Consider the following 27,427-nt stretch of genomic DNA (forward strand, 5'->3'; position numbering starts at 1 on the left):
GATTTTATTTATTTATTCATAGAGACACAGCTAGAGAGAGAGAGAGGCAGAGACACAGGCAGAGGGAGAAGCAGGCACCACACAGAGAGCCCGATGCGGGACTCGATCCCGGGTCTCCAGGATCACGCCCTGGGCTGCAGGCGGCGCTAAACCGCTGTGCCACCGGGCTGCCCATAGTTTTTTAGTTTTAAAAGTAATATTGCAGGGGCACCTGGGTGGCTTCGTTGGTTATAACACGTCCAACTCTTTTTTTTTTTTTTTTTTTTTTTTAACACCTCCAACTCTTAATTTCGACCCAGGTCATGAGCTCTGAGTCATGAGATCGAGACCTGTGTCAGACTCTGTCCTTAGCATGGGGTCTGCTTGGGATTCTCTCTCTGCCTCTCCCTCTGCCTCTCTTTCTCAATCTCTTTCTAAAGAATAAATAAAATCTTTTAAAAAAGTAATATTGCAGTGATATTCTTGTATACTGCTGTTTTCCAAACATCCTTAGTTGTTCTGCAGCCAGTTCCTAGGAAGAGAGCAGAACTGCTGGGTCACGAGGCATGCAGAAGGAGCCGGCATGACTGGTTACATAAATTCAGAGGCCATACGTGCTCCTCTGCTTGCTGTTGTTAATCAGTGTCCCAGTTAGCAGGAAGTCCAGGATCTTCCTCTGTAGACAGCCTCCTCCTGCGCGTCTGAACCCCAGGAGCTTACTCAGTCCCACGGTGGCCCCGTCCTCTCCCAAATGCTGGAGAGAGAGCTGCGCTATAATAATACACTGGCTGTCTTCCTTATCCTGTCACTTTCTGTGAGTGTTTGAGACCAGACCTGTATTTGTTGAGAGTTGCTTGTCTGTTGCTGCTAGGATGCAGTTCCTTAGTTCATCTTCTTATACTCAGTGATTCAGTGCCAGGGAGGTTGAGGACACTTCTCACATCAGTCCCGTGCTGGGTCAGAGTCTGTTCTCCCTAATAAACCCGTCAGCCCTTATGTGGCCCTACATCACCAGTTTCAGTTAGTCCATTTTCAATGTCATTCTGTTTCAGGAGTGTATCTGCCTTTTCTTGCCAGTGGAACTTGGTTTGGGCTATGAGTTTCATCTATAACAGAACTCCTTAACTTTGAATCTGAGGAATCAAAGATTTGGGGTAACATTTCTTCTCTTCCAGAAGGACTTAGGGTCCTGGCAAATCAGTCTCCCCAATTCTAGCAATGAATTCTGCTCACCAAGAGGCCGGGGGATTGTTTTTCTAAACCATCTAACTATGCTTCCTCCATGGGCTTCTTTCCCCTGAGTTCTGAGGACAGTGGTGCTTACCCATTGCCTAACTTGGTCAACAAAAAGACCAAGGTGACTTAAGGTCTCAACCTTTAAACATAAGAAAAATTGTCATAATTTTTAAGTGTTTTTTTCAAAGAGCAGCTTATTTGAGCTCTTTTGTTACAGATGCCCATCAAATACTTGTAAACATTTAGGATATGTATTGCTCATTGTGCTCCAGAGAGGTTGTGCCGGTTTACACTCCCATCAGCAAAAAAAATACATTACTAGGAAAAGACATTTACAGGCCAAACTTCACTCTTAAAAGTCACTAATCATTAGAATTGTTTTAATATTAAGGGAAACTCAAACTTTTCTCCCACTATTTCTTATTTGCTAAATGATCATTTTATTTGGCCACAAAATTGTGATCTGTAGCATCTTGAATAATGGCCTTCTCTAATACAGTAGGTATATGAGGGAAGAACAAATAAGAGAATGCAGAGCTGAAATCATTGACAATGGCCTGAGGCTAATATGGCAACATCATTGTGTTTTTAAGTTCACTTTTGGTGAGGGCAGGAGAGGGTATTATTCACTAAAGGTCTCCTAAGTGCAGGGTGTTTTATGTAACAACACCTAATTTGATCCTCATAACAGACCTGTGTTGTTACATTTTAGATGATGTTACTTTATTTTATAAAGAATAAGATTCAGAGAGGTAGTAAATTTCCTAAAGTCACACAGATTTAAATAAAAGTTGATGTTTCCCTTAGAAAGCCCTATTTAGGACTAGATACACAATTCCCCAGAGGCAAGATTTTGAGATTTAGCCTCTTTCTCACCTTCTCCAAAGTCAAAGCAATCTACGGAAGACTCTCACTGCTTCAGTACAGGCTTTGCACAGGATTTGTGAGGAATTAGGGCCAACTGCAGAGTTAGAGGGCATGGTCCCAAAGGCTTCCCTTAATTCTGTCACCAACTGCAAGTTGGAAGGCATTCCCTCAAACCCCTCACAGGCTTGATAATTCACTGGGAGGACCCAGAGAACTCACCAAACACCGTTAATACCCGTAGTCATGACTTCTTACAGGGAAAGGTACAATAAAAATCAGCCAAGGGAAGAAGCACGTAAGGCAGGGGCCAGAAGTATAAAATGTGGAGCTTCCCTTATTGTCTCTGTTTAAAATGGCCCCACATGGGATCCCTGGGTGGCTCAGCGGTTAAGCGCCTGCGTTTGGCCCAGGGTGTGGTCCTGGAGTCCCCGGATCGAGTCCCACGTCGGGCTCCCTGCGTGGAGCCTGTTTCTCCCTCAGCCTGTGTCTCTGCCTCTCTCTTTCTCTCTGTGTCTCTCATGAATAAATAAATAAAAATTTTAAAAAAATAAATAGGCCCCACACATGGTGATGAAGTGCTGTCTGGGGTTCCTAAGCTCAGGAAGGCTGTGATGTATCTTATGGAGAAGACAAATAGGTTATAGTGCTGTTGGTTGTGAGTTCAATGTTAATGAATCACAATATTTATGAAATCAGATGTCTTTAAACAGAAACACAAATAAAGCAAGGTTATATATTGATGGACCAATGAGAATGTTGTGACCAGAGACTTGCAGGAACGTAATCTTGTGTTGTCCCTTAGGAACCACAGTTCAGTATTCACTAATTCAGTGTTCAAGGTGACTGTATAGAGTATAACTACGATAAATAATGAGGGTGAACTCTATTTGCTGCATTACTTCATCACTCATTTATTCATGTAATCATTTATTCATTAAAAAAAGTATTTGAACACTCCTACTGAGTGCCAAGCAATTTCTACATGATTTAGAATTTCCTTTTTGTGTTCTTCTGCCTATCATTAGTAGTCTTGCTTTAGCCCTCTGACTCTAAATATTTGTGTGGTTTATAAGTGAAGTGTTAGCATTTTAAAGGTTGAAGGGAAGGTTTTGAGTCTATTATCATTTTTACTTAGCCTTACACATGCTAGATTCAGCCTTCTTAAGAAACTTACCAGAAATTTTCTTGCCTCCTTGGAGACGAAGATTTTTTAGACCAGATTCCTTAATGAGTTTGTGTTGGGTGCCAGCAGAACCAGGCGATGTCTCTGGCCACATATTCCCACACCAAGACGCCATGTCTGACAATTTAGCTACATGGTCTTGTATGCAGGGCCTTTGACCAGCAAAATTATTACTTAGCTGCACTTTACTGATGAGATGCCAGACCACACTGGTGCCTCTGCTTTTTCGAATTCCCCCGTCTCCCTCATATGTTTGTATATCTGTCTCTTTCCATCCCCTCTTTCCACTATCTCCTAAGTCCTCATTCAAGCAGAGTGAGGGGGAAATGGATGTGAAGAGCAGATGTTCCCCTCGGGTTTTTTGTGGTTCCCTGGATGCACGGTCTTCCAGTGGAATGCTTCTCATTTCTTGGTTTTGATTGTCCATGATGTATGAAGAAGTACCTTGCTGCTCTTCTCTCCTGATGTTAATAAAACCAGTTACACTGGAATCCTCCTAATTCCATTAGGAGGATGATGGGGGAGGTACATTTCTGATGGTTAAAAGTTTTATCTGGTCCATATTACTGAAAAAGAAAAATACCAGTGATTTCAGGAATCTTTTAGTGAAAAAGTCATAGAATTATGCCCAAAGATACAAAGACTTTATTGACTATAAGTGACTGTGAGAAACAGGTGCCTGCTATAAAAAATTAACTCTGGTGTTTTTAATGTGATAACCAGTTGAGTAAATATAGTAACTTTCTTTGAACATCTTTGTGAAACTGTACTCCAAGAAAGTAAGGACCAATACTAAAAAAATCTCTGAATGACCTTTAGAGTCTAACACAATGCCTAGGACACATAGACTTCAACAAATATATGTTAAATATGTGATTAAATATATATTAACATAATTTAATGTATATGAAATATATGATTAAAGTAGAAATATTCAATAATGTTAATTCGGTGTTTATTCTTCCAGATACAGATGAATATAGACCTCCTGTTTGGAAATCTTACTGTAAGTATACAAATAATTTTAAATTGGGTGGGTTATAGTGCTTTATGAGTGATATGGAAATAAGATCATTAGATATGAATATTCATTTCATTTTATTCCCATTATTGAAAAATTAATTTACAGCAAGATTTGAGAATAGCATAGAAGAAGTAATTAATGGGAAAACAGGAGTGTTTCCATAATGTCTGTCTATGGTTTGCGTGTCTGGAATGCATCTCATCCCTCTGCGTTAACATGGAATTCCATATTGAACTTGAGGCCACTTGTTGACGTTGACTGATGAAAACTAACGCGAGGAGAAGCTCGCTAAGAATTCAAGCAATGTAATTATTCTTAGATCCTAATTCTTTGTATGAAAAAGGTCTATGTAAATGATAAGTCAGGAGGCTATCTTGATAGAATAAGTGGGTGAAAAGAGGCAAAAGAAAAGTGTTTTTTTGTGCATGTTTAGTTTTTTAGGAATTGCTTCCCAAATATAAAAGAGAGGCATCTGAATTCTCTATTGCTCTTTAAACTTTGCATTAGCATAAAAATCTTTTCAAAAGAGTCTAGGTTCCTAGTCCTTTATTTTCCCTACCTTGTTTCCTAGAGAATATTATTTCTTCAAGTAAAAGATATTTCAGATTTTTAAAAAGGGGAAGTAGGATTAATATAATCAAAGTAGCTTTAAAAAGAAATCCATGAATGCACTCTTGTAGACACCAGTACCGTAAGTTTTTGTTTATCTGTGGAGTTGAATAAACAACCTAAGAAACTTTACTTTAAATATACATTATTAACATCTTTGTAAATGTTGAGTTATCCTGAATTTTGTTATTTATAAGTTGCTGGCTCGATTCTTGGTTTTATGTTCCCAGAACAACAGGTAGTTTTATTTTAATAGGTTGCTACTTTGAGCTAATTATAGTAAGCAAAATACGAACAGTCTCTGAAAGTATTGCCATAGAGGCTGCTGGTACCTTTTTATTTCTGGGGAGTATAGTTCAAAGAATGTATAAAAATGACTAATGTTCTTTACTTCTTAAAGATTTTGTCTCATAATCCCATTGGCTAGAAGCCTATTTAAAGTTCTTGTCTGTATTTTCTGGTTTTTGATTCATCTTTGTTCCCTTTGCTCTGACTTGTACCTTGCACATTTTTTTTGTGTTTGAGCATCTAGGAAGCCTCATACTGTTACTGAGTCATGGTGGTGGCTTTTTCCCCTTGAAGAATATTGGGGACTAAATATATAGGCAATTTGTATTTTCTATATCTTTGAATGTCTTATAGTAGCTATCATGTTTTTAAAATGGCTTCTTTTTTTGGGTGCTAGTTCTGCTTCTGAGTTTTATAGTTTCTTTTAGTAACCTCAGTGCTTGAGCTCCACATTATTCTAAAGCTCAACATATTCTGAGCTCAACATAATTCTAAAAACTTACATATATGAACCAGTAGGAAAATAGAACTAGCAAGATGTTGAAGTTGAGGACTCTTTTTAAATATAGTTTTATTGCCTTTGTAAAAAAAAAGATTTTATTTATCTATTTAGAGCGAGCAGGGGGCAGGGCAGAGGAAGAGAGAAAATCTTCAGGCGGACTCCCTGCTGAGTGAAGACCCTGATGTGGAGCTCCATCTCACAGCCCTGAGATCATGAACTGAGTCAAAATCAAAAGTTCAGTGCTTAACCGGCTGAACCACCTGGGCACTCCAAGTTTTGTAGCTTTTTGATACAAATTACTTGACTTAAACCAGGGGCCTAACCAGTAATAAATGAGGCAAGTGAGCCAAGTGGCAATCAAGGGAAAGCAGAGCAGGGATGCTCTGTTTGCAGGGCATAACGCATAATTAGCTCCCCTTTACAGAGTGCTTTGATGTTGTCAGATCTTCTGATTTTTCAGAAGCGGAATTCTCTTTTGCCTTTGTTGATGTCAAATCACTTTTTAAATGTTTGAAAACACACTTAAGTTTAGAAAACAGCAAACCAAACACATGAGCTGACTTTGACCTCAAGATACCTACTTGTGATCTCTGAACTTATTAACAATGTTTTGTTACTATCTCCGGCTACCAAGAAATCCCTGGGTGGCGCAGCGGTTTGGCGCCTGCCTTTGGCCCAGGCGTGATCCTGGAGACCCAGGATCGAATCCCACATCAGGCTCCCGGTGCATGGAGCCTGCTTCTCCCTCTGCCTATGTCTCTGCCTCTCTCTCTCTCTCTCTCTCTCTCTGTGACTATCATAAATAAATAAAAGTTAAAAAAAAAAATTAAAAAAAAAAAGAAATTCATTAATAAGTAAATAAGCATTGACACTTAAAAGGTGATTGAAAAATTTAAGTACTTTGATCATATATCTTTTCATCTTGAATTTAGCAATTAATTTTTGGTAAATCATTTAATTGTGCAATTTAAATTTCAGCTGAGGTCCAGTTTAAATACCAAGAATTTTAAATTAAGAGCCTGAATTAGTCTTTATTGCAGTGGTCTTTTTAATGATCTTTTTGATAAGTATTCCTTGAATTCATATGTTACATTCAGTTATACAATATCTGAAGGCCCCCCTTTATATATTATTTGTTAAATATAAGTCTTAAAGGTAGCAAACAAGGAAGCATTTGTGTAAAAATTATTCCTCTCCATGAAGCACAACTGTACCCTTTGAAATGTTGATTACAACAAAGGGTAAAATTTTCATGTGATGATATCGTCACTCCTTTTTTCAAAATCACTTATCTTACTGTTTGCTTAGTGAATAGGTAAATCCATTACTAGTGATAACCATATACTTAAGTATTTGTGCTTTGAATCAAAATCAATGTTTTATATTCTCTAGTATCTTTTAATGTTCTTCTTGACTACCATTCAGTTCTCATAATTGAGTTTCCATAGGTGACGATACTTTCCCAAGCATTTTCTTCACAAAGGAAAACAACTGATCTTTGAAGATTACTGATCAAAGCAGAATTGTGAACTGAATTTTCACATGGAATAGGTAGCAATATGGAGGAGTGGATCTGAAGAATCCTCCCTTTGTGCAAATCATGTGTTGGCTTCTCTTAGGAGGATAGAGACTTATCTGGGTGTATGTGGGTGCTACACGTGTTTAATCACTCTCAGAGCTGGAGTGCTCTTTCTCTGTGCTCTTTCTTCCCTTCTCTGAGGTCTCAGAACTACTCCCTCTATATCATCTCTTTAATCTGTAACAACATATTCACAGGAATATTTTTGAAAAACTGACTTTCACAATAAAAAATGGGTATCTAAAACTATTTATAATTTATGGCATCTCTCTTAGGCATTTTTGCAACCAGAAGGAAAAGGCAAAGGAATTAATTTCTATCAATAGAATTTCAAACATTGGTAAATGAGGGAGTGACCTTTATTTTTTGATTTTTAAGTAGGAAAGCTGTGTCTTCTTGGTATCTTTTAAATTATAACATTCCCCTGGTGTTATATTTTGATGATGAATTCAGGATGCATCCTAGTAACCAAATATTAATATTAATGTAAGAAATTATATGTATTAATATCAGTCATCTATATATAATAATAGCTGATCTTTATTGAGTGTTTTCTAGGTGTTAGCAACTATTTTATGTCACCTACATATAATAACATTCATCTTTTTCAGTAATCTGTGAAGTAAAAACTATTATTATCTCCACTTTACAAATGAGGGAAACTGAGGCACAGTATGTGGGGTTAGTGGCAGAGCCCCAGTGTTCAAATCCCAGGTGACCTGTTTCAAGAGTTCAGATTCCTAACTGCCATGGTACATCTTCCCTTTGCAAAGCAATACAGAACAGAACATAAACAGTAACATATGTCTGCATATGTGCTCAGTGTGCATTTTGTGTATATTCATGCATATAGTCTAATTATATGTGTGTGTATGTATAGTCTAATTGAGTGTATTTACATGTCCCTATGATATATATGAATGAATATGATCAGAGGTGGAGTCTCTATAATGATGTCTAGTTGAAATTTAAGTCCTTCGTTATCTGACAGTGGCTGAAGTCTGGTTAGTTTGATGTTGACAAAATGTCTAAATATTTAAACATATTATTAACTTACATTCAGGTATATGTGATTATATATGTAGAAATAGAAGAAAAGTTCCCTCCAAGAGATAAACTTAGATATACATAAGGAGAACCTCTCTAATGACTACCAAGTTCTGTTCAGTCTTTTTTCATTACAGATCAGAAGGGCTGAAGTGGAGCTAGAATGTCATAGTATTGGTGTCATTTTCATGGGTTCATTTTCAGATACCCTAAAAATTACCCTTTCCTTGGCAAGAGGAATACCCGAATTCTTCCTTGTGCTGCATTTGCTCTAGTTGAAGAAGTGGAGGGTTACTTTGGCTCAGAAATTTTGTTTTTAGGGGAGATTATCTTTGAAGATAGATGTTTGCAATATAAATGGGGAGAAAAGCAGCACATCTGTTACTTCTAACATAAATCCTAATTTTAGTTTCAAGTTTGACATGTAATAATGTGCTTTCAGAATGTATAACCATTATTGGCTTATATGAGAGACATGCTTTATGCAATACATCCACCAGGAATTGGGGAAAATAAAAGACCAGATTATGGAGAACATAGCCAGATACCCAGTACTGATTTGTTACAAGGCAAAAAGGCATTTGTATGGATTTTGATTTTTCTATTTATGCTTGCTTTTGGGCTTTTACTAAATTTAGTTTACTTTCTTTGCATCGCTCTTAACAAATTTTAATTTAATAACAAATAGGACTATACCACATTTTTCTTGTGAATATAAAAAAGCAGCCAGTTTGTGATTCCTAATATATTCCAACTTTCTGCAAAAGGGTAATTTAGGATTATTTGTGATAGCAGAATATTAGAAAAAATCTAAATGATTGTCCATAGGAGACTAATTGAATAAACTATAACACTTAATAAGGAAGATTTCTATGAACTGATATGGAATGATTTACTGTCTTCACAGTGTATCAGTTGCAACAGGAAGCCCCTCATCCTCGAAGAATCACCTGTACTAATGAGGTGGGTGTGATGAAACTGTTACAACAAAATGTCTCTCAGTCATCTGTTTCCTGAACTTTGACCTTCCTCAGTAGCATGGTTATTTTTGGGGTTAACAAGGTATGTTAGTTAGCATCGTGAAATTGTACTTGAATGCATTTTTCTTAACGTTTTCCTCAATTGAAATAACTGCCATTTGGTTTTTAAAGATTTTATTTATTCATGAGAGACACAGAAAGAGAGAGAGAGAGAGAGGCAGAGACACAGGCAAAGGGAGAAGCAGGCTCCATGCAGGAAGCCCGATGCAGGACTCGATCCCGGGACTCCAGAATGCCCTGAGCCAAAGGCAGATGCTTAGCCACTGAGCCACCCAGGGATCCCCTAACTGCCACTTTTACTGGACTATTTAGAATATAGTATAGAATGTGATAGTATAGTTTTAAGTGATATTAGTATTCTCAGTTAAGTCATATTTTCTTCTTCCAATTTTTATTTTTTGTTCTTTTTGAAAACAAAATTTGAAGGCAGTACTGAAATAACTTTTCCATTAAGAAAATATTTAAATTTTGGTTTTAAAAATGAGCAGAAAACCTGAACAGTTCACCAAAAAAGATATGACTTACCAAAATATATGAAATGATGTTCAGATTCATGAGCAATGAGGGGAAATACAAATTAAAATACACCAAGAAACCATTGTCACCTTTTCAAATTGGCAAAAATTCCAAAGATTAGAATATGTTTAGTTGGTAAGTCTGAAAAAACAAACACTCTCATACATTGCTGATAGGAATGTGAAGTGCTACAATTTTATAAGAGTTTTGTAATACCTAATAAAACGTTGCCTGCATTTACCTTCCAGTCCAGGTTCAGTGATCTACCCTTATGGATTACCTGTACAAATAGGGAATTACATATGCCCAAAGTTTATTATTGGATTGTTTATAATAGCACAAGATTAGGAAAAAGCCTAAATATCTGTCCATAGGAGACTGAATAAACTGTGATATTAAAAAGAATAAGGAAGATTTCTATGAGTTGGTATGGAATGATTTCCAGATAGAAAAAAATACATGTACAGACATTGGAGATACTATGATTTCGGTTAGACCCACTGCAATAAAGAGAGTCGAATGAGTTTCTTTGTCTTCTAGTGCATATAAAAGTTATGTTTACCCTATACTGTAGTTTTTTAAGCATGCAGTAGCATTATGTCTGGAAACACAATGTACACAGCTTAATTTTTTTTAAAGATTTTATTTATTTATTCATGAGAAACACAAAGAGCCAGACATAGGCAGAGGGAGGAGCAGACTCCCTGTGGGGAGCCCCATGTGAGACTCGATCCTGGGACTCCGGGATCCTGCCCTGAGCCAAAGGCAGATGCTCAACCGCTGAGCCACCCGGGTGTTCCTACACACCTTCATTTAAAGATACTTTAAAATTGCTATAAATGCTGTCACTGAGCTTACAGTGAGTTCTAATCTCTTTGCTGGTGGAGGTCTATGCCTCTGTGCTAATGGCTGAGATCGATCAGAGTTGTGATTGCTGAAGGTGGGGTGGTGGTAGCAATGTCTTAAAACAAGGCAACAATGAATTTTCCCACATTGACAGACTGTTCTTTGATGAATGTTTCTTTGCAGCATGTGATGCTGCTCAATAGCATTTTATGCACAGGAGAACTTCTTTCAAGTCCAAGTCAGTACTCTCAAACCCTGCTGCCTCTTTGTCAACTAAGTTTATGTAATATTCTTTTTTTTAATATTTATTTATTTATTTATTATTTATTTATTTATGATAGTCACAGATTGAGAGAGAGGCAGAGACACAGAGGAGAAGTAGGCTCCATGCACCGGGAGCCCGATGTGGGATTCGATCCCGGGTCTCCAGGATCGTGCCCTGGGCCAAAGGCAGGCGCCAAACTGCTGCGTCACCCAGGGATCCCAGTTTATGTAATATTCTAAATCCTTTGCTGTCATTTTGGGTTTTTTTTTTTTTTTCTTTGCTGTCATTTTGATAATCTTTGCAGCATCTTTATCAGGAGTAGATTCCATCTCAAGAAACCACTTTTCTTTGTTAATTCATAAAAAGCAACCCCTCATTTGTTCAAGTTTTGTCATGAGATTGCAGCAGTTCAGTCACATGTTTGGGCTCTACTTCTAGTTCTCGTGCTATATCCACCACATCTGTAGTCACCTATAATGGGTCAGATCTGAGGAGTAGCAGGGGGATTGGGGAATGTCCTGTTGGTGGAGAAGTCAGAACATATCCCATGTAGCGATTAAGTTTTCTGTCTTCTATGGGTGCAGTTTGTGGCGCTCCAAAACAATTACAGTAGTGACACTGGAAATCACTGATTACTCCATTGAAGTCTTGAGCCGTCCTCAGGGTCATTCATGAGGGTGGGAATCGACTTCTCCCAAGCTCCTGTTCATGTTGATATTTTGACTTCTTTTCATGAATCATGAATGTTCTTAATGACATCTAGATGGTGAGTCCGTTCCTGAAGGTTTTCAGTTTTCCATCAGAGGATTCACTATCTGTGGTAGCTATTGCCATATGAAATGCTGTTTCTTGGGATCCCTGGGTGGCGCAGCGGTTTAGCGCCTGCCTTTGGCCCAGGGCGCGATCCTGGAGACCCTGGATCGAATCCCACGTCGGGCTCCCGGTGCATGGAGCCTGCTTCTCCCTCTGCCTGTGTCTCTGCCTCATTCTCTCTCTCTCTCTGTGACTATCACAAATAAATAAAAAAAAAAAAAAAAAAAAAAAGAAATGCTGTTTCTTAAATGATGAGACTTGAAAGTTAAAATGATTTCTTGTCCCATGGGCTGCAGAATGGATGTTACATTCGCAAGCATGAAAACATCAGTGTTAGACTTATTGTACATCTCCATCAGAGCTTTGGATGACCAAGTACATTGTCATTACTGCTCATTGAAAGGAATCTTTTTCCGGGCAGTAGGTCTCAACAGTGGGTTTAAAATATTCAATAATCCAAGTTGTAAACAGATATGCTGTCATCCAGACTTTATGGTTCCATTTATAGAGTATTGGCAGAGCAATTTGAGAGCATAATTCTTAAGGGCCCTAGGATTTTCAGTGGTAAGTGAGCATTGGCTTCAACTTAAAATCACCAGCTGTATTAGCCCCAAAGAAGAATCAGCTTGTTTTTTGAAGCTTTGAAACCAGGCATTGACTTCTCTCTAGCCATGAAAGTCCAGATGGCATCTTTTTTTAAATACAAGGCTGTTTCATCTACATTGAAAATCTATTGTTTAGTGTAGCCACCTTCATTAATGACCCTAGCTAGATCCTTCTGGAGAATTTACTACAGCTTCTACGTCAGCACTTACTGCTTCACCTTGCATTTTTATGCTGTGGAGATGACTCTTTCCTTAAACCTCACAAACCAACTTGGCTTGCTTCCAACTTTTCTTCTGAAGCCTCCTCACCTCTCTCAGCCTTCAGAGAATTGAGAGCTAGAGCCTTGTTCTGGATCAGGCTTTAGCTTAAGGGAATGTAGTTGGTTTGATCTTCTGTCCAGACCACTAAAACTTTCTCCATTATGAGCAATAAGGTTGTTTTGCTTTCTTACGATTCATGTGTTCACTAGAGTAACACTTTTAATTTCCTTCAAGAATTTTTCCTTTGCATTCACAGCTTGGTTAACTGGCACAAGAGGCCTAGCTTTTGGCCTGTCTTGGCTTTCGACATGCCTTCTTCACTAAGCTTAATCATTTCTAGCTATTGCTTTAAAGTGAGAGATGTGTGACTTTTTCCCTTGAACTTAAGATGTCACTGTAGGTTATTAATTGGCCTAATTTCAATAGCATCAAGTTTCAGGGACTAGATCAGAGGAGCAGGAGGGAGATAGGGGAATATCCTGTTGGTGGAGAAGTCAGAACACATCACATGTAGCGATTAAGTTTGCTCTCTTCTATGGGTGCAATTTGTGGTGCTCCAAAACACTGAAAATCACTGATCACAGATCACCATAATAGATATGATAATAATAATGAAAAAGTTTGAAATATTGTGAGAATTGTGGCACAGAGACACAGAGTAAGAAAATGCTGTTGGAAAATGAGCAAATAGCCTTGTTTGATGCAGGTTTCCAGAAACCTTCAACTTGTAAAAAACACAGTATCTGTGAAGTGCAATACAGTGAAGCACAATAAAATGAGGTATGCCTGTATGGTAATTGTACCTTTTTTAGAATTAAAAAGGGGGAAAATAAAAAAAAATCTGATTTTTGTAAAAGAGAAACACAGGAATAATTAACCCAGAGACCAGTGAAATAGTTATCTGTAAGGAGTGAGTAGGGGGCAGTGTGGGGAGGATAAGAATGGAAGTTAGACCCATCTACAGATAAGTTTTTATAAAGTTGTGACTTTTAAGCTATGCAAATATTTCACATATTCACACAACAAAATTAAGTAAAAAGTGGTTAAAAAGCAAACCTTAAGTTTGAATACAAATAGAAGCAAATGAACCTAACAAATTCATAACATACCCCCAAATTAATTTAAGTAACTTATAAATATTCTGATGGTATAGACTTGGGAGGAAATATTCTAAGAATCTTAACCTACGAACAGGTAATTTATTGTTGTTAGTGGTACTTATGTAGTAGTTGTAAAATTATTTTGTGTGTAATATAGGACAGAGCAATGAGTAACTATATTGGATTTTGGGGAACCATTGTTTTGAGGAGATAAAAATATGGAGTAGTGGGAATTGAGAAGTACAGTATGGTTTTGAGTTTGAATTGGAGGTATTAATATGAACTCACAGATTTTTAAAAAATATGTGTTCTATTTCAGTCCACGGAAAGGCATTAAAGGCAATGATGCCCTAGTAAGAATGAACATACTCAGTGCCAAAGTTTGGTTTCCAAAAAGTATTTTCTACTAAAGGGTGCCAGTGTTCCTTGGAGGAGTTCCTGATTCCAGAACATGGGGCAGTGAGATCCTAGAACATTTTATATCAGAAAGCAGGAAGAACTCAGAAATGGTTGGGGACATGTCAAAAGACCTAGCAGCCCACTTGAATGAAGGGTTCTCACAGGCCAAATTTGTGTGTAATTTGATATCAAAAAGAAAAATGATAGTAATGAACTATAACATACCAAGTGAAAAAATATGTTAGTCCATAATGATGCCCCAAAAAACTACCCCAATACAAAGAAAAAATGGGGGAGAGGGGCAGAATGTAAAGTTGTCCTTTACAGCAGAAGGGCGGCAAAGCATGTAGAGTGGTAATAATTCGTGCTAATCATTGAGTCTGGCAAAGATCAGCATTGGACATTAAAACCACTGAGTGAAAGATTGTAGGTGAAGAGGATATTTACATGATCTCAAGGTGTCACTCCACCAATTATTTATGAATTGCAAAAAGAAAGATACATTTTCATAGTGGAGAGGTCTGGCATCACACTCTCATTCGTGTGATCACATTTAGTATTACCTGTAATGGGTCAGATTGACAAGTGTCTCCTGAAGTGATGTAATGAGACATGTACAAAACCATCTATATAATATTTCTGCCAAAATGCTTAACTTCTATGTTATAAAGAAATGTGAATCAGACACATCCAAAATGTGTACATTCTATAAGACATCTGTCCCGCAAATGTCACGTTCATAAAAGAAATAACCCTGTTGGGATTATTCTAAAACGAAGGAGATGAAATGCCAACCAAATGTGGTACAGGTACCTTGATAGGGTCCTGAGATAGAGATCTCTCTCTTTCTATTTACAGCTGCATATTTTGGGTATAATTAGAGAAATTTGAATAAGAACTATGTATTAGGTAATATGGAATCATAATAACTTTCTTAGATGATATACTATTAAAATAATTGCTTCTGTTTTAAAAAAAAGTTGAAATGGATTTTGTTATTGTGAAGACTGGTTAAAAAATACTGAATAGCTTCGAAAGTATAATGTCATAACGTCGTAAAAACAATTTATCAAATTAGGCAGGGTTTCATGAGATTATCTTTTAAAATGTCCTGTTGCAATTTAAATATTTGTAGATGTCCAGCCTGCATGTAGTGTTTAAAGATTGCATTTTATTGCTACTGTGCCATGATCAAGGATGATGAAATAATTTTATGTGTAGTGAGAATTTTTTAAAATGCTATTTAATAAAACATTTCATTTTGTTTCATACTCTGACCAGACACAACCTTTTAAACTTTTAACAGAAAGTGAGACATTGGCAGTAGTTCAGTGAAAAGTCTAAAAGTATTAGTAACACAATTATCTTTATTGAGAAATATCTGTACCTTGCCTTTCTTGAAAGAATTTGATGACACACAAATGAAGACGTAATAAAAGGAATAAAAAAAGAAAAGTTGAGGAAAAAACCCAACAAATAAGCTAAGTGATTGCAGTGCTCACTGAGGATCAATAACAGGGTGAAAAGGGAATCACAGTAATAAAGTATGTAACTCTTAAGGATCAGAAAGGCTAATAATATGATCCAGTTTTTACCTGAGCTAAATTATTTTCAAAAAATCATGTGGTTGGGATGCCTGGGTGGCTCAGTGATTGAGCGTCTGCTTTTGGCTTTGGGCCTGATCCTGCAGTCCCGGGATTGAGTCCCACATTGGGCTCCCTGCATGGAGCCTGCTTCTCCCTCTGCCCCTGTCTCTGCCTCTCTCTGTGTGTCTCGCATGGATAAATAAGTAAAATCTTTTTTAAAAAAATCACGTGGCTTATTATGTGAAGTACGTTTATTGATGTTACTTTGACCAACTGTAGTTTCATAGCCCATGTAAAAGTAGACTTATGATCATTTCTCATAGCAGCTGGTATAACATTAAGGAACAACAAATCACTGACACTAATTTTTAAAGGGCTAAACTGTTGTGGTCTAAGTATATAGGCTTCTGGTGATCTACTCTGATGTGAAGAGACCACGTGAAATACTAGGAGATTGGCTGACTCATAGAGTCTCTGAAAATAATTTCTCTTGATTTAGTTTTGTGATGTGGTTGACCAAATACTGCCATCCACTGAAAAACAAGAGTGTCATATTCTATACTGTTGGTTAAAGGAAGGCATATAAGCACCACGAAATGAAGGGTACAATTGAGATTTTCTTATTTAAATTGTTTTCACTCTGGTTAGTTTTCTTTCACAAGAAATTAGTAATCATGTTCTAAGGGCAAATTGGTGGGCAAGGAATGTTGCTCTGTGGGCAGAAGTGTTTGCTGTGGACTAGCTCTCTTATCACATTGTAACCACACTTGCATGTTGTTCAAAACTGATAATCTGTTAGCTATTCAACTTTGACAGCTTAATAAAGATTAATTATGCATGCATAATTAGTTAGCAAATTGGTAGTGATAACAACTTGTTTCTATATTTGACCAATCTCTTATGTTACCTAATGTCTTTCTGTTTTTACCAGGTGACAACTAAATCGCAATTAATAAAGACTGAGAAATGATCTCATTTTAAAGAAGTGACATTCCTACTCAACATTGCTCTAATGATTAAATTTATAAATGTAGATAATGAGTGTTTATGTCACTAATGCTGCTAATCTACTTATTTTGAGCAATATTTGGTCTCATTAAATTCCTGTAAAACAGTCAAATAACTTAGGTATCTATTTAAAATGAAAGTAAAGCATTAATCAGTGAAATGGAGCTAACATAAAATTACTTAAAGGAAGTTTCAGTTGTAGTCTTGATTAAATGATAAATAGCTGGTTTGGGAGAATCATCTTGGGAGTGATGAGCACTAAAAGTAAAACTGTACTGAGCAACCAATTGCTGTTCAATTTCAAATATTTAACTGAGGAATTGGATTTGGGACATTAAGCGCTAAGTGGCCACTGTGTTTTAAGGGGGAAAATGCAACAGGATTTAATTGCCACTGAAATGTGGAGAGAAAAAGAGAGAAGTTAATGCAGTAGATAAACTGACGGTTCTTTTAAATAAAAGTTATTAAATTATGTGGGTGCTAATTATAATCATATAAAAATGGTCCAGTGACACTGTCTTTAAGGAGATTTCTCTACTACAGTCGTAAGAAAGGGAAAGCTGACCCTGTTTGTGTGGATGTGCACATTGCCATTCCTTTTTTTTCTAACCCCATAGCATTGTATCAACAGCATAGCAACAGGCTTCACATTGAATTTATGAACCTCAACTTGATACTTACTGCTCCCTGGTAGGTATACTGTGCTTTCCCCTCAAACCTGTAATACCTTATTCCTCCCCTACTTCTCAGCTCATAATCTATATCCTACTTTATTCCTGATTGAAACAGTTAGAAGAGAACTCCCACGAATTTTGAATGCCACATCTACTCAGCCATTATCATTTGGATCCACTGTTCTGCATTCTTGCCTGTTATCATAGATGATGGGTAGCTCTCCACCACACCAGACCCCATTTCCTCTCATCTACTTAAGGACCTAATCCTAGCAATTACCCCTCTCCTTCATCATCAACAGTTTTTCTCTTTTTACATCAGGCCATGAACATTCCATTTTAATTATTTCACCCATCTTAAAAATTGTCTTGACCCTACTTTGTCCATCTGCTCTGCCCAATTCCTTAGTTCCCCTTTGTAGAAAACAATTGAAAGTACTGTCAATACTTGCTGTTTCCAATCTTGCTCCTCCTATTTTCTCTTAAACCCACTTTAGTCAGGCTGTTACCCACCACCACTCCATCAGAACTGTATAGCAAGGTCACCAATGACTTCCACCTTGCTCAGTCTAATGGTCGGTTCTTGTGCTTAACCTGTCAGCAGCATGGGGTGCAGAGGATGACTCTCAACTTGATACACTTTCCTCACTTCCTTTCTAGGACATTATCGACTTTTGGTTTTTCTCTTGCCTTCACAGTCACCTTTGCTGCTTCCTCTTCTCCCTGACCTGGATGTTCAGATGCTCCAGGACTCAGTGCTTGATCTTCATTTCTTCTCTGCTTGTATTTATTCCCTGATGTTGTTGCCAGTTTCAGGCTTTAATACAACTGACATTTCCAGTTCCATTTTCCCCAAGTTCCAGACCACGTTATCAGTTGCTTACTCTACATCCTTTCTCCCTTGATGTCATTTCAAATAACACATCCAGAACAGAACTGACATTTATCTTCCTCCCCAAACCTGCTTTTAGCAAAAAAGATTTCCACATGTTGGTTAATGGCAGTTCTTTCCAGTTGCCTAGATAAAAAACCATGTATCATCCTTGAGGGTTTTTTCTTTTTTTTCCTCTCACCATCCCATGATTAATTCATCAGGAAATCATACAGGGTCTATTTTCAGGATATGTGCACAATATGTTAAGAATCCTACCACTTCTTACTATTTCCATGGCTACCATTTGGGTATGAATTGTGGGAACTGCTAAGAGACCCACCAAAATCCATTCTTCCTTTCTTGAGAAACCTAGTTGGACTAAATTTCCCCATCTTCGTTTATATAGTTCTGTCCGTATGACAGTTTTCTCTTGTGGAATAGAAGTGAACTTAAGTGCAGGATCCATTAAAACTTCCCATTCTAATTTCCTCCATATTATGTTCCTTTCTGCTTGTATTTAGATAAAAACAGGGGACTTTCAAAAAGATGGTGTAGAGCTAAAAGAAAAGATGGAAGCTGTCTAGATGTAGAACAGTTGTCTTCCTGACCCGAATTACTTATCCAGGGATATTATACAAACAAAGAATAAACTTTTGTTGTATCTAGTTAGTATGTATTTAAGTCATTTTGACATAGTAAATTATTCTGCCCCAAAGTACAGTCACCTCTCAATTGTGTAACTGAAATAGTTCTTACTGAACTTTCCCCTTTTGGTCTGTTCTCATCACAGAGTGTTCCCTTTAAAATTTCAGTCAGAGCTTGTCTCTCATCTGCTCAGAACTGTGCATTGCTTCCAAGGCCCTACATAATCTCCCTATCATTTTATTTTTCTATGCTCATCTCCTACAGTCCTTCTCTCCCCCTGTCGTGCTTTGACCAAACCAGCTTTCTTGTTTTTCACATATGTTAGCTGTGCTCCTCTCTCCAAGCCCTTGCACCAACTCCTCTTTCTGGAATGTTCTTCTCTCTAATATCCAAATGGCTACTTCTTCATATGCTTCAAGTCTTGTCCAGTCTTCTCTTCTCAATGAGGCCCATCCTGACCACTGGATTTAAAATTATATTTTATCACTCCCCCCAGCATTTACAAATCTTACTTATTCTACTTTGTTTTTATAATACTTTTCATTTTGTAATATAATATATAGTTTACTTATTATGTTTATTGTAATCTTCTCTTCCTTGAATATAAGCTCCATAGGATAGGATCTTGGTCTGGTTCGTTCTTTAGTATGTCCCAGGTTCCTTGAACATTCAGTGCTTGACACATAAGTAAAATGCTTAAATAAAGACTAAGTGACTTATTATTTCACTAATAAGTGAAACAATGGGAGGTTTTATGTTTACTGTTTTATTTATTTTTTATTTTTAAAATTATTATTATTATTATTATTATTATTATTATTTGTTTACTCTGTTTTAGAGGACATACTTTGCTAGGTGGGAACACAAGAGTTTGTTTCAGAAGTGAGAGGAAAGCACCATAATTGAAATCGTTAGCTTCACCACTGATTGCCACTATATGCTGACAGCCTATAGCTTAATTTTGATTCTATAAAAATAAAGATTATCATGCTCATAGATCTCTTAGATATTGTGACAGTCTGTTACCACTTACAATATACTTTGCAGCTGGAAAACATTTTTCAGTGAATGCAGAATAGTAATATTGAATTATTATTGAATTATTAAAACCATTTTATTTTAAAATCATCCTATCACTCAAAAGCCTGTTTTCACCTTATTTTACTTTTACTGCCCCCCCGCCATGGGCAGCCCTGGTGGCTCAGCGGTTTAGCGCTGCTTCAGCCCAGGGCCTAATCCTGGAGACCCGGGATCGAGTCCCATGTCAGGCTCCCTGTGTAGAACCTGCTTCTCCTCCCTCTGCCTGTGTCTCTGCCTCTCTCTCTCTGTGTCTCTCATGAATAAATAAAATATTAAAAAAAAAAAAATGAAAAGCCCCCCCGCCCCCCCCCTTTTTGTCATCTTTTCCTCTTGTTTAAAATTCATTGTTCAATAGGCACTTGGTTAGTAAGGTATGCTTTGATGTCAAAATCTATACCTTAAGGTAGAAGTATATTTATAAAATTGGGGATCACAAATATAATTCCAAATAGAATCCCTTTACCAGTTAACTGTTACATAAACAGATTGGTGGTTTCCACCTCTTAACTCCTATAACCTAGAAGTGACTTGAATCCAAAGTAGGTAAATAGTGAATACAAATAATTTTTTAAAAATTTATCTGATACATTTTTTCATGTAGTCTACTAATAAAAAATATGATATCAGGAAACTGAACTGGTTTTCAGCAAGTCACTAGTCATTACAGAGCTTTAAAAAAACCTCCATAAATATATATTCTTTACTGAATTTGTGAAATCTGGCAGTAAATAGAGAACTAACTGATAAGGTATGCTGAAGGTTAATGGTTTTCTTGGATAAGTCTAAAATACAGTGGGAAACAAGCTGTGTTCTTAGCACTTGTAACTTTGGTCTGAATATCATAAAAAATGTGACAGAATTGAGGAGGAAAGCAGGTACCTAGAAGTTTATTTTACTATTAATGGGGGATAAGTTAATCTTTGTAAGTTCCACAATATCTCTGATCTCATTTTTGTCACCTCTTCCCTACAAGTCATTTCCAGCTATGTAGCTCTTTGATGAGTACTTACTCTTCCACTATGCTGGCTCTGCTCCTTTTTTTTTTTTTTTAATTTTTGTAAGTATAATATTTTTGTCTTGTTGAGGCTTAACTATTATCCACGTTGATATTTTCTATGGTGTAAAATGCAGTGAGAAAAAACCCAGTATTTAGAAAATGTAGTGAAATAATTTGTACTTCAGTGGGAAACTGCATTGTCTGCATTGTCTACTTATAGCACATCCTTCTGGGTTATTCAATTCCCATCTCCCATTATCTTTGAGTGGTTGTAAAACTCCTCCTCCTCTCCTCTTTCTTTTCTCCCTTTCCTCCTCCCTGACTTTAATATGGGAAACTAAAATAGATCCAAAGCTAGAGTTGACTTACTAGTTTTTAATTCAGAACCTACTACTGTATGAAGCAAATACCAAATGTACACTTTTCTCTCTTTTCCCCCTTCCATGCCTCCAAACTGAGCCATTTTGAAAAACGGTGCAAAACAAAATCTTGATACTTGGAAAATTGTGCTTTTATGTGTAGCTTTTATATACATACTCTAGAAATACGTATTATTTCTTAAAATTTCATGTATGTATATCCTAACTTTTATAAGCATCGTAAAGACTTCCAGGCTAGGTTTAAATACTTGCCTCCAAGTACTTACTGCTGTTACAATGGGAATGAGGAGGAGATAATGATTTCCTGTGATGTCTGACTGGGTTAATAGCCTTGTTATAAAAGAGCAGTACTAAACATTTTAGAAATTTTCTCAATGTTCTGCTTCATTGTTCAAGTAGTATTGCCTCCAGAAATATATATTCTTTAAATCTGAATTTATTATTTATTTTTTTATTTTTTAAAGCTTTTTTAAAAAATTTTTTATTTATTTATGATAGTCACACAGAGAGAGAGAGACGCAGAGACATAGGCAGAGGGAGAAGCAGGCTCCATGCACTGGGAGCCCGACGTGGGACTCGATCCCGGGTCTCCAGGATCGCGCCCTGGGCCAAAGGCAGGCGCTAAACCGCTGCGCCACCCAGGGATCCCTAAATCTGAATTTAAATTGGAAAAATTTTGTGGGGGGATACAACTGTTCTGAACTATAGCCATGGGACAGAAGAAAAAAAAATAATCTGAGAAAAAAATAATCTATAACATAGTGTGGGAGGAGGGAAGGGAATTAACATTTATAACATTTATAATACTTTTATTGTTTATTCCTCCTGTTTTCAGATTTCCTTTGGAGAGCAAGAAACATATATATTAAACAAGATCTTGTTTGTATAGACAATAAGATAAATATTTGAAAGAGTGTAGTTGCTGAATTTGATTAAACTATTTTATGTATGAAAATAGTTCATAACACTGTTAAAAAAAAAGTAAATGAAAAAGTAATTCATTAGTCACAAAACTACAGTAAATGTTAATTTAACAAATACCATTGATACTTAAAATATTGTAAAATGATATCTACTACTTAATGAATTCTTGTATATACTATGCACTTCATGTCATATTCAGTAATGGTAGATTAATTTACAGCTTTCTTTCTCTGGTGGCATGATCTACATCATAGCAACCAAGCGATAGCACCTTTTATTTCTAGTTGGGATCTGTTTTGTTCTCCTCATTTCCCATTTTTCCTACCCATGATAATGGTATATTAACTAGTAAACATAGAAAATTAGAGAAAGTAAAGCATATAATTCAACATAGGTGCTAATTTAAGATCCTTTTTCACTTAGTCACATTGACTTCAGCTAGTTTTAATCTGTAAAGTCGACTATTGTGAACTTTATTTTTATTTTTTGAAACTTAGAAACAAGCATACAAATATTTGTATAAACATAAATATATTTTTATTATTGCATATAACATTTAAATTCCCAGTTGGATGTATTTGCAAGTAGATTAATTGGGATCATTAATAATCATTGCTTATATTACTAACCCTTTTTTATTTGATTATCAGAGTAATGCTATCATATCCGTGAATTTGAAAAGATTATTCTAGATCACAACTTAAGTAATGACATCTTACACATCAGCAAAAATCTAAAGGCTGTTGTAAAGAAGGAAAACCTCTTCTCTTCTCTTAGGTTCAGTGTCTGGGGCCTACACATTGAACTGACAAAAGAGAGATTAATTGTGGAAGAGGTTTATTTCCTCTGCACACAGGAGAAGAGGGGCTCAGAGCTGATAAATGAAAACCCCAAACGGCAATTTCAGCTGGTGGCTTATATACCACTTTAACAAAGGGTGATAAAGTGTGGTGAAGAGACCAGGCAAAGCAAAAGGGGTTTGGGCCTCAGAGGGGTTAGGATGAGTTGTGGAATGGTGATTAGGAACTGTTTAGTAAGTAAGGGTATTTTGGCAAGGTTTCTTATGCAGACTCCAGTCATCTCAGTGGATTAAGAGTTGTCCCTGGAATCATTGTGTTCTTCTCTCCCTGTTATGGGAGGGGACACCTTTACAGAGGGAAATTTATGTCCCACTTTGAGGTGAAAGGGGGAGGGCCCATTGTTCTTTCCTTATTTGTGGTTTCTTAATTGCCTTCAGCTCAAAAGAATCCTTATGCTGAAGTGGCATATTCTGATCCCCTTCACTATCTAGATAGAAGAGAAAAAAAAGTTAGTTTAAACTTGTTTTATTTGATACTTCCGTTATAGAAAAGCAGAAAATAGGCGATTGGTTTATCAATTTATTTTGGACTTACTGCTTATTTTGACAGTATTGTATTAATCACCCAATGTTTACCTAATTTCCTTTTTTTAATTTTTAATTTTTTTAATTTAAGAAAAATTTAAATTTTCCTAATTTCCTTTAGTTCAAAATTCTTTTGGGCAAAGCAAAGTAATTATTCAGCAATGTAAGACCTAATCAATTGTTTTATGAAGACGAGTAGTTAGGTAATCAGTGGAAGCATTTTTGTGTACCTAATGCAGGAATATCAAATAATCAGTATTTGTCTTGGGTTGTAACACCATTGGACTGCTACACCATTTAAGGCCACCAGTACCTCAGCCACACCAATTCTTTGTACTGTCCAGAATGTCCATCATTGAATACAGTGTATTCAAGAACTTTCCTTTCTTTTTACTTCATTCCCATAGGCCTGATAAGCTTCTTTTACCTTCAGCCACCTGCAAAGATGTTAAGATTTGAGGGACCCTATTGAGGGAATATATCTTAATATGTCCAAGACTCTAAAATTACACAAAAATTAATCTTGATTTCTATTTTTAAAGGTGTTATCAGATAATATTAGCAATGCATAAATGCATTCTTTATTAAAAATTATGTTACAGATAATACTAAAGTCTTTCTTTTGCCTTCTCAATGGGCCCATCAGTTCAGCTCTCCCCAGCCTTCCTGGAAAGAAACCATTTGAATTTGGTATATATTTTTCCAGATATCTCTCAATTCTGTAAATGTATATTAAAGTATAGTGTACCTGGGCTTTTCCTAAATGGTGCCATACTGTATAATTACTCCATGACTTACATTTATATTCAATAGTTTGTCTTGGTGACTTCTTCATGTTACTCCCTGTAGATCCACATCATTCCTCCAAACTGCATTTACTATAAATCAGCTTACTAATTCCCCTATTGGTGTATATTACTGTAAATATATTTATTTTCATTTTAAAATTTTTTATTAAAATATTTTTAATCTGTTAAGTCTATTTTTATATCTTAAATTATTGAAACATAAATGACATACCATGCTGCATTAGTTTCAGGTATACAACATATTAATTCAAGTTTATAGATTACTCATTGCTCACCACAACCAGTGTAGTCATCATCTGTCACCGTACAATGTTATTACAACATTATTGACTATATTCCCTATGCTGTACTTTCTATCTCCATCATTTATTTTATAACTGGAAATTTGCACCTCTTAATCCTCTTTATTTCACCTGTCACCTCCCTCTTGCTCCCTTTGGTGACCATGATTTTGTTCTCTGTATTTAAGAGTCTGTTCATTTTGTTTTTTTAAGATTCCACTTAAAAGTGAAATCATATGGTATTTATCTTTCTGTGTCCAACTTATTTCATTTTGCATAATATCTTCATGTTATTGCAAATGGCAAAATCTCATTCATTTTTATGGCTGTGTAGTCATTGTGTGTGTGTGTGTGTGTGTACAACATTGTCTTTATCCATTCATCCATCACTGGACACTTGGGCTGCTTCCATAATTTGGTTATTGTAAATAACACTACAGTAAACATAGGGGTGCATATATAATTTCATTGGGTAAATATCTGGTAGTGAATTATTGGATCTTATGATATATCTATTTTTATTTTTTTTTAAAGTAAGCTCTACACCTAATGTGGGACTTGAACTCATGACTCTGAGATCAAATGTCATACCCTCTACTGACTGGGCCAGCCAAGGTGCCCCTCTTTTTTAAATTTTTTAGGAACCTCCATACTGTTTTCCACAGTGGCTGCACCAGTTTGCATTACCATGAACAGTGCATGAGGGTTCCTTTTTCTCCACATCCTCACCAAAACTTGTTTCTTGTGTTTCTTAGTCTATCCATCCTGACAGGTGTAAGGTGATAAATCTTATTGTGGTTCTGATTTGCATTTCCCTGATAATTAGTGATGTCAGGCATCTTTTTATGTGTCTGTTTGTTATCTGTATATCTTCTTGGAAAAAGACATTCAGGACATCAGAACCCAGTTGAAATGTCACCTTCTCGGGGAGGCCTTTCCCGCCCACCCAATTTAAATACTTCATTAGCCCTCCCTTTCACATTATACGGACTTATTTTTTATTATAGCACTTAATACTACTTTCTATTTTACTGTTTGTTTTCTCGAAACTTCTTCTGTGTCTCTAAGTTTCAGAAAGTAATGACAGTTTTTGTCTTATTACAGTAATATATCCTCTTCTGGGTAGGACAGCACCTATCACACAATGAACATCCAGTAAATGTTTCTTGAATGTATGGGCCAGATACTCTCTTTCAGTTTACTCCAGTACAAATTCTTTAGAATCCTTTCTGTGGAGCCTTTCTTTAGCCACAGCCAACATACCTGCCATGCAATGCTGCGGGGAGGAGAGGGATAAACTCTAGTGAAGGAAGAGCTGATGGAAGGAGAAAAGGGCAAGATTATATTGAGGTGTGAACAGAATGGAAAAGATGGAGTAACAGGAGAGAGAGGAAGGGAGAAAAAGCTACAGTCTGTTCTGACACAATTGTGGCATTAAGTTTTATTTTACTTTTTTTGGATAAAATGATGTAAATATTTTTCAGATTCATAAAATCCTAGAAATGAAAGGTTAGATTTAATCCAACTCTTTTTACATACATAGCCCTTTTTAGATAAGAAATAGACCTGAGAGGTGAAATGAGAAGTCCGAATGGCAGAGTTAACCTGCTGATAGAACTGGGACTCCAGACTGTGATATTTTAAATCTTATTCTAATTCCTTTTCTTAATGTATGTTTTATTTTACCACATATACAAAATGTTGATTTATGTTCTGAACATTTGCATCTTCACAAATATCTTTTTTTTTCCTTCCCAAATAGGTGGAAAACAGACCAAAGTACTATGGAAGAGAGTAAGTATGGATTATGAGAAAACATTTTATAGATTGGAATATGTAAGAGAGGATAAATGGTAATGTAAATGTAAATAAATATGTAAGAGAGGTAAATGGATGCTTGTAGTAAAAATAAAAGCAAGATGGAAAAAAAAGCAAGATGAAGGAAGTATTCAAGTTTGAATGAGTTAAATTATTTTCTGTTTACAAATTATTCTAACTGGTGAAAATATGAAAAATAAAGAGAATAGTGTAGAGAAGCAAATAGCATGGAAAAATGTGTATATGGAATGATAAAATAAAGATGCAATTCATATAAATAATTAATCCTTGATGTGTATGAAGGAAAATGTATATATTTGTGTGTATATGTATTAAGCATATCAATGTATATTTACATAGGTACATACAGTGAGGGTAGGGGTGGTTTATTGTATATTTATACTTTATTTTCCAGATTTTCTTTAAGTAAATTTATGCTATGCAGAAGTAACTAGTGTTAACAGTCCAAAGTATTACCTTCTGAGGATCTATTTTCCTAATGGTCTTACAAAATTGAGATATTATAGATTTAATTTTATATCCTGATTTTTCCACTTAATAATGAACATTTTTCTATTTTATGAAAAATGCTGTAGTAATTTTTTAAATGCTTAATTTTTCTGATTATAAAAAAAAGAAATACAGCCCTTTGGAACAAAGAATAAAAATCACCTATAACCCAATCATTCCTCGAATAAGCCTTTTTCAAGACTTAAGATTATATCAGATAAACAATGACGTGTGTAGCAAGTATTTTAAATTTTTTAAAATTCTGTTTAAGTTTTCATAACTTTTGTGAATAGAACAT

General features: G+C 36.1%; 1 protein-coding gene across 10 annotated transcripts in view; it reads left to right on the forward strand.

Moving 5' to 3' along the window:
* CHN1 (chimerin 1) overlaps positions 1 to 27,427 on the forward strand; it is a 223,973-nt gene that overhangs the window by 75,536 nt on the left and 121,010 nt on the right. For 7 of the 10 annotated variants that reach the window (XM_072811013.1, XM_072811007.1, XM_072811016.1 and 4 more), the window contains 3 exons: positions 4,233 to 4,271; positions 9,222 to 9,277; positions 26,564 to 26,595. In XM_072811013.1, the coding sequence (XP_072667114.1) occupies positions 4,233 to 4,271; positions 9,222 to 9,277; positions 26,564 to 26,595 (127 nt within the window). Of the gene's footprint in view, positions 1 to 4,232; positions 4,272 to 9,221; positions 9,278 to 9,337; positions 9,377 to 26,563; positions 26,596 to 27,427 lie in introns of those variants that run through there. The other 3 variants (XM_072811012.1, XM_072811009.1, XM_072811014.1) reach the window with 2 other exon arrangements.

This window comes from Canis lupus, chromosome 34, assembly GCF_048164855.1.
Source record: "Canis lupus baileyi chromosome 34, mCanLup2.hap1, whole genome shotgun sequence".
Taxonomy (NCBI): domain Eukaryota; kingdom Metazoa; phylum Chordata; class Mammalia; order Carnivora; family Canidae; genus Canis; species Canis lupus.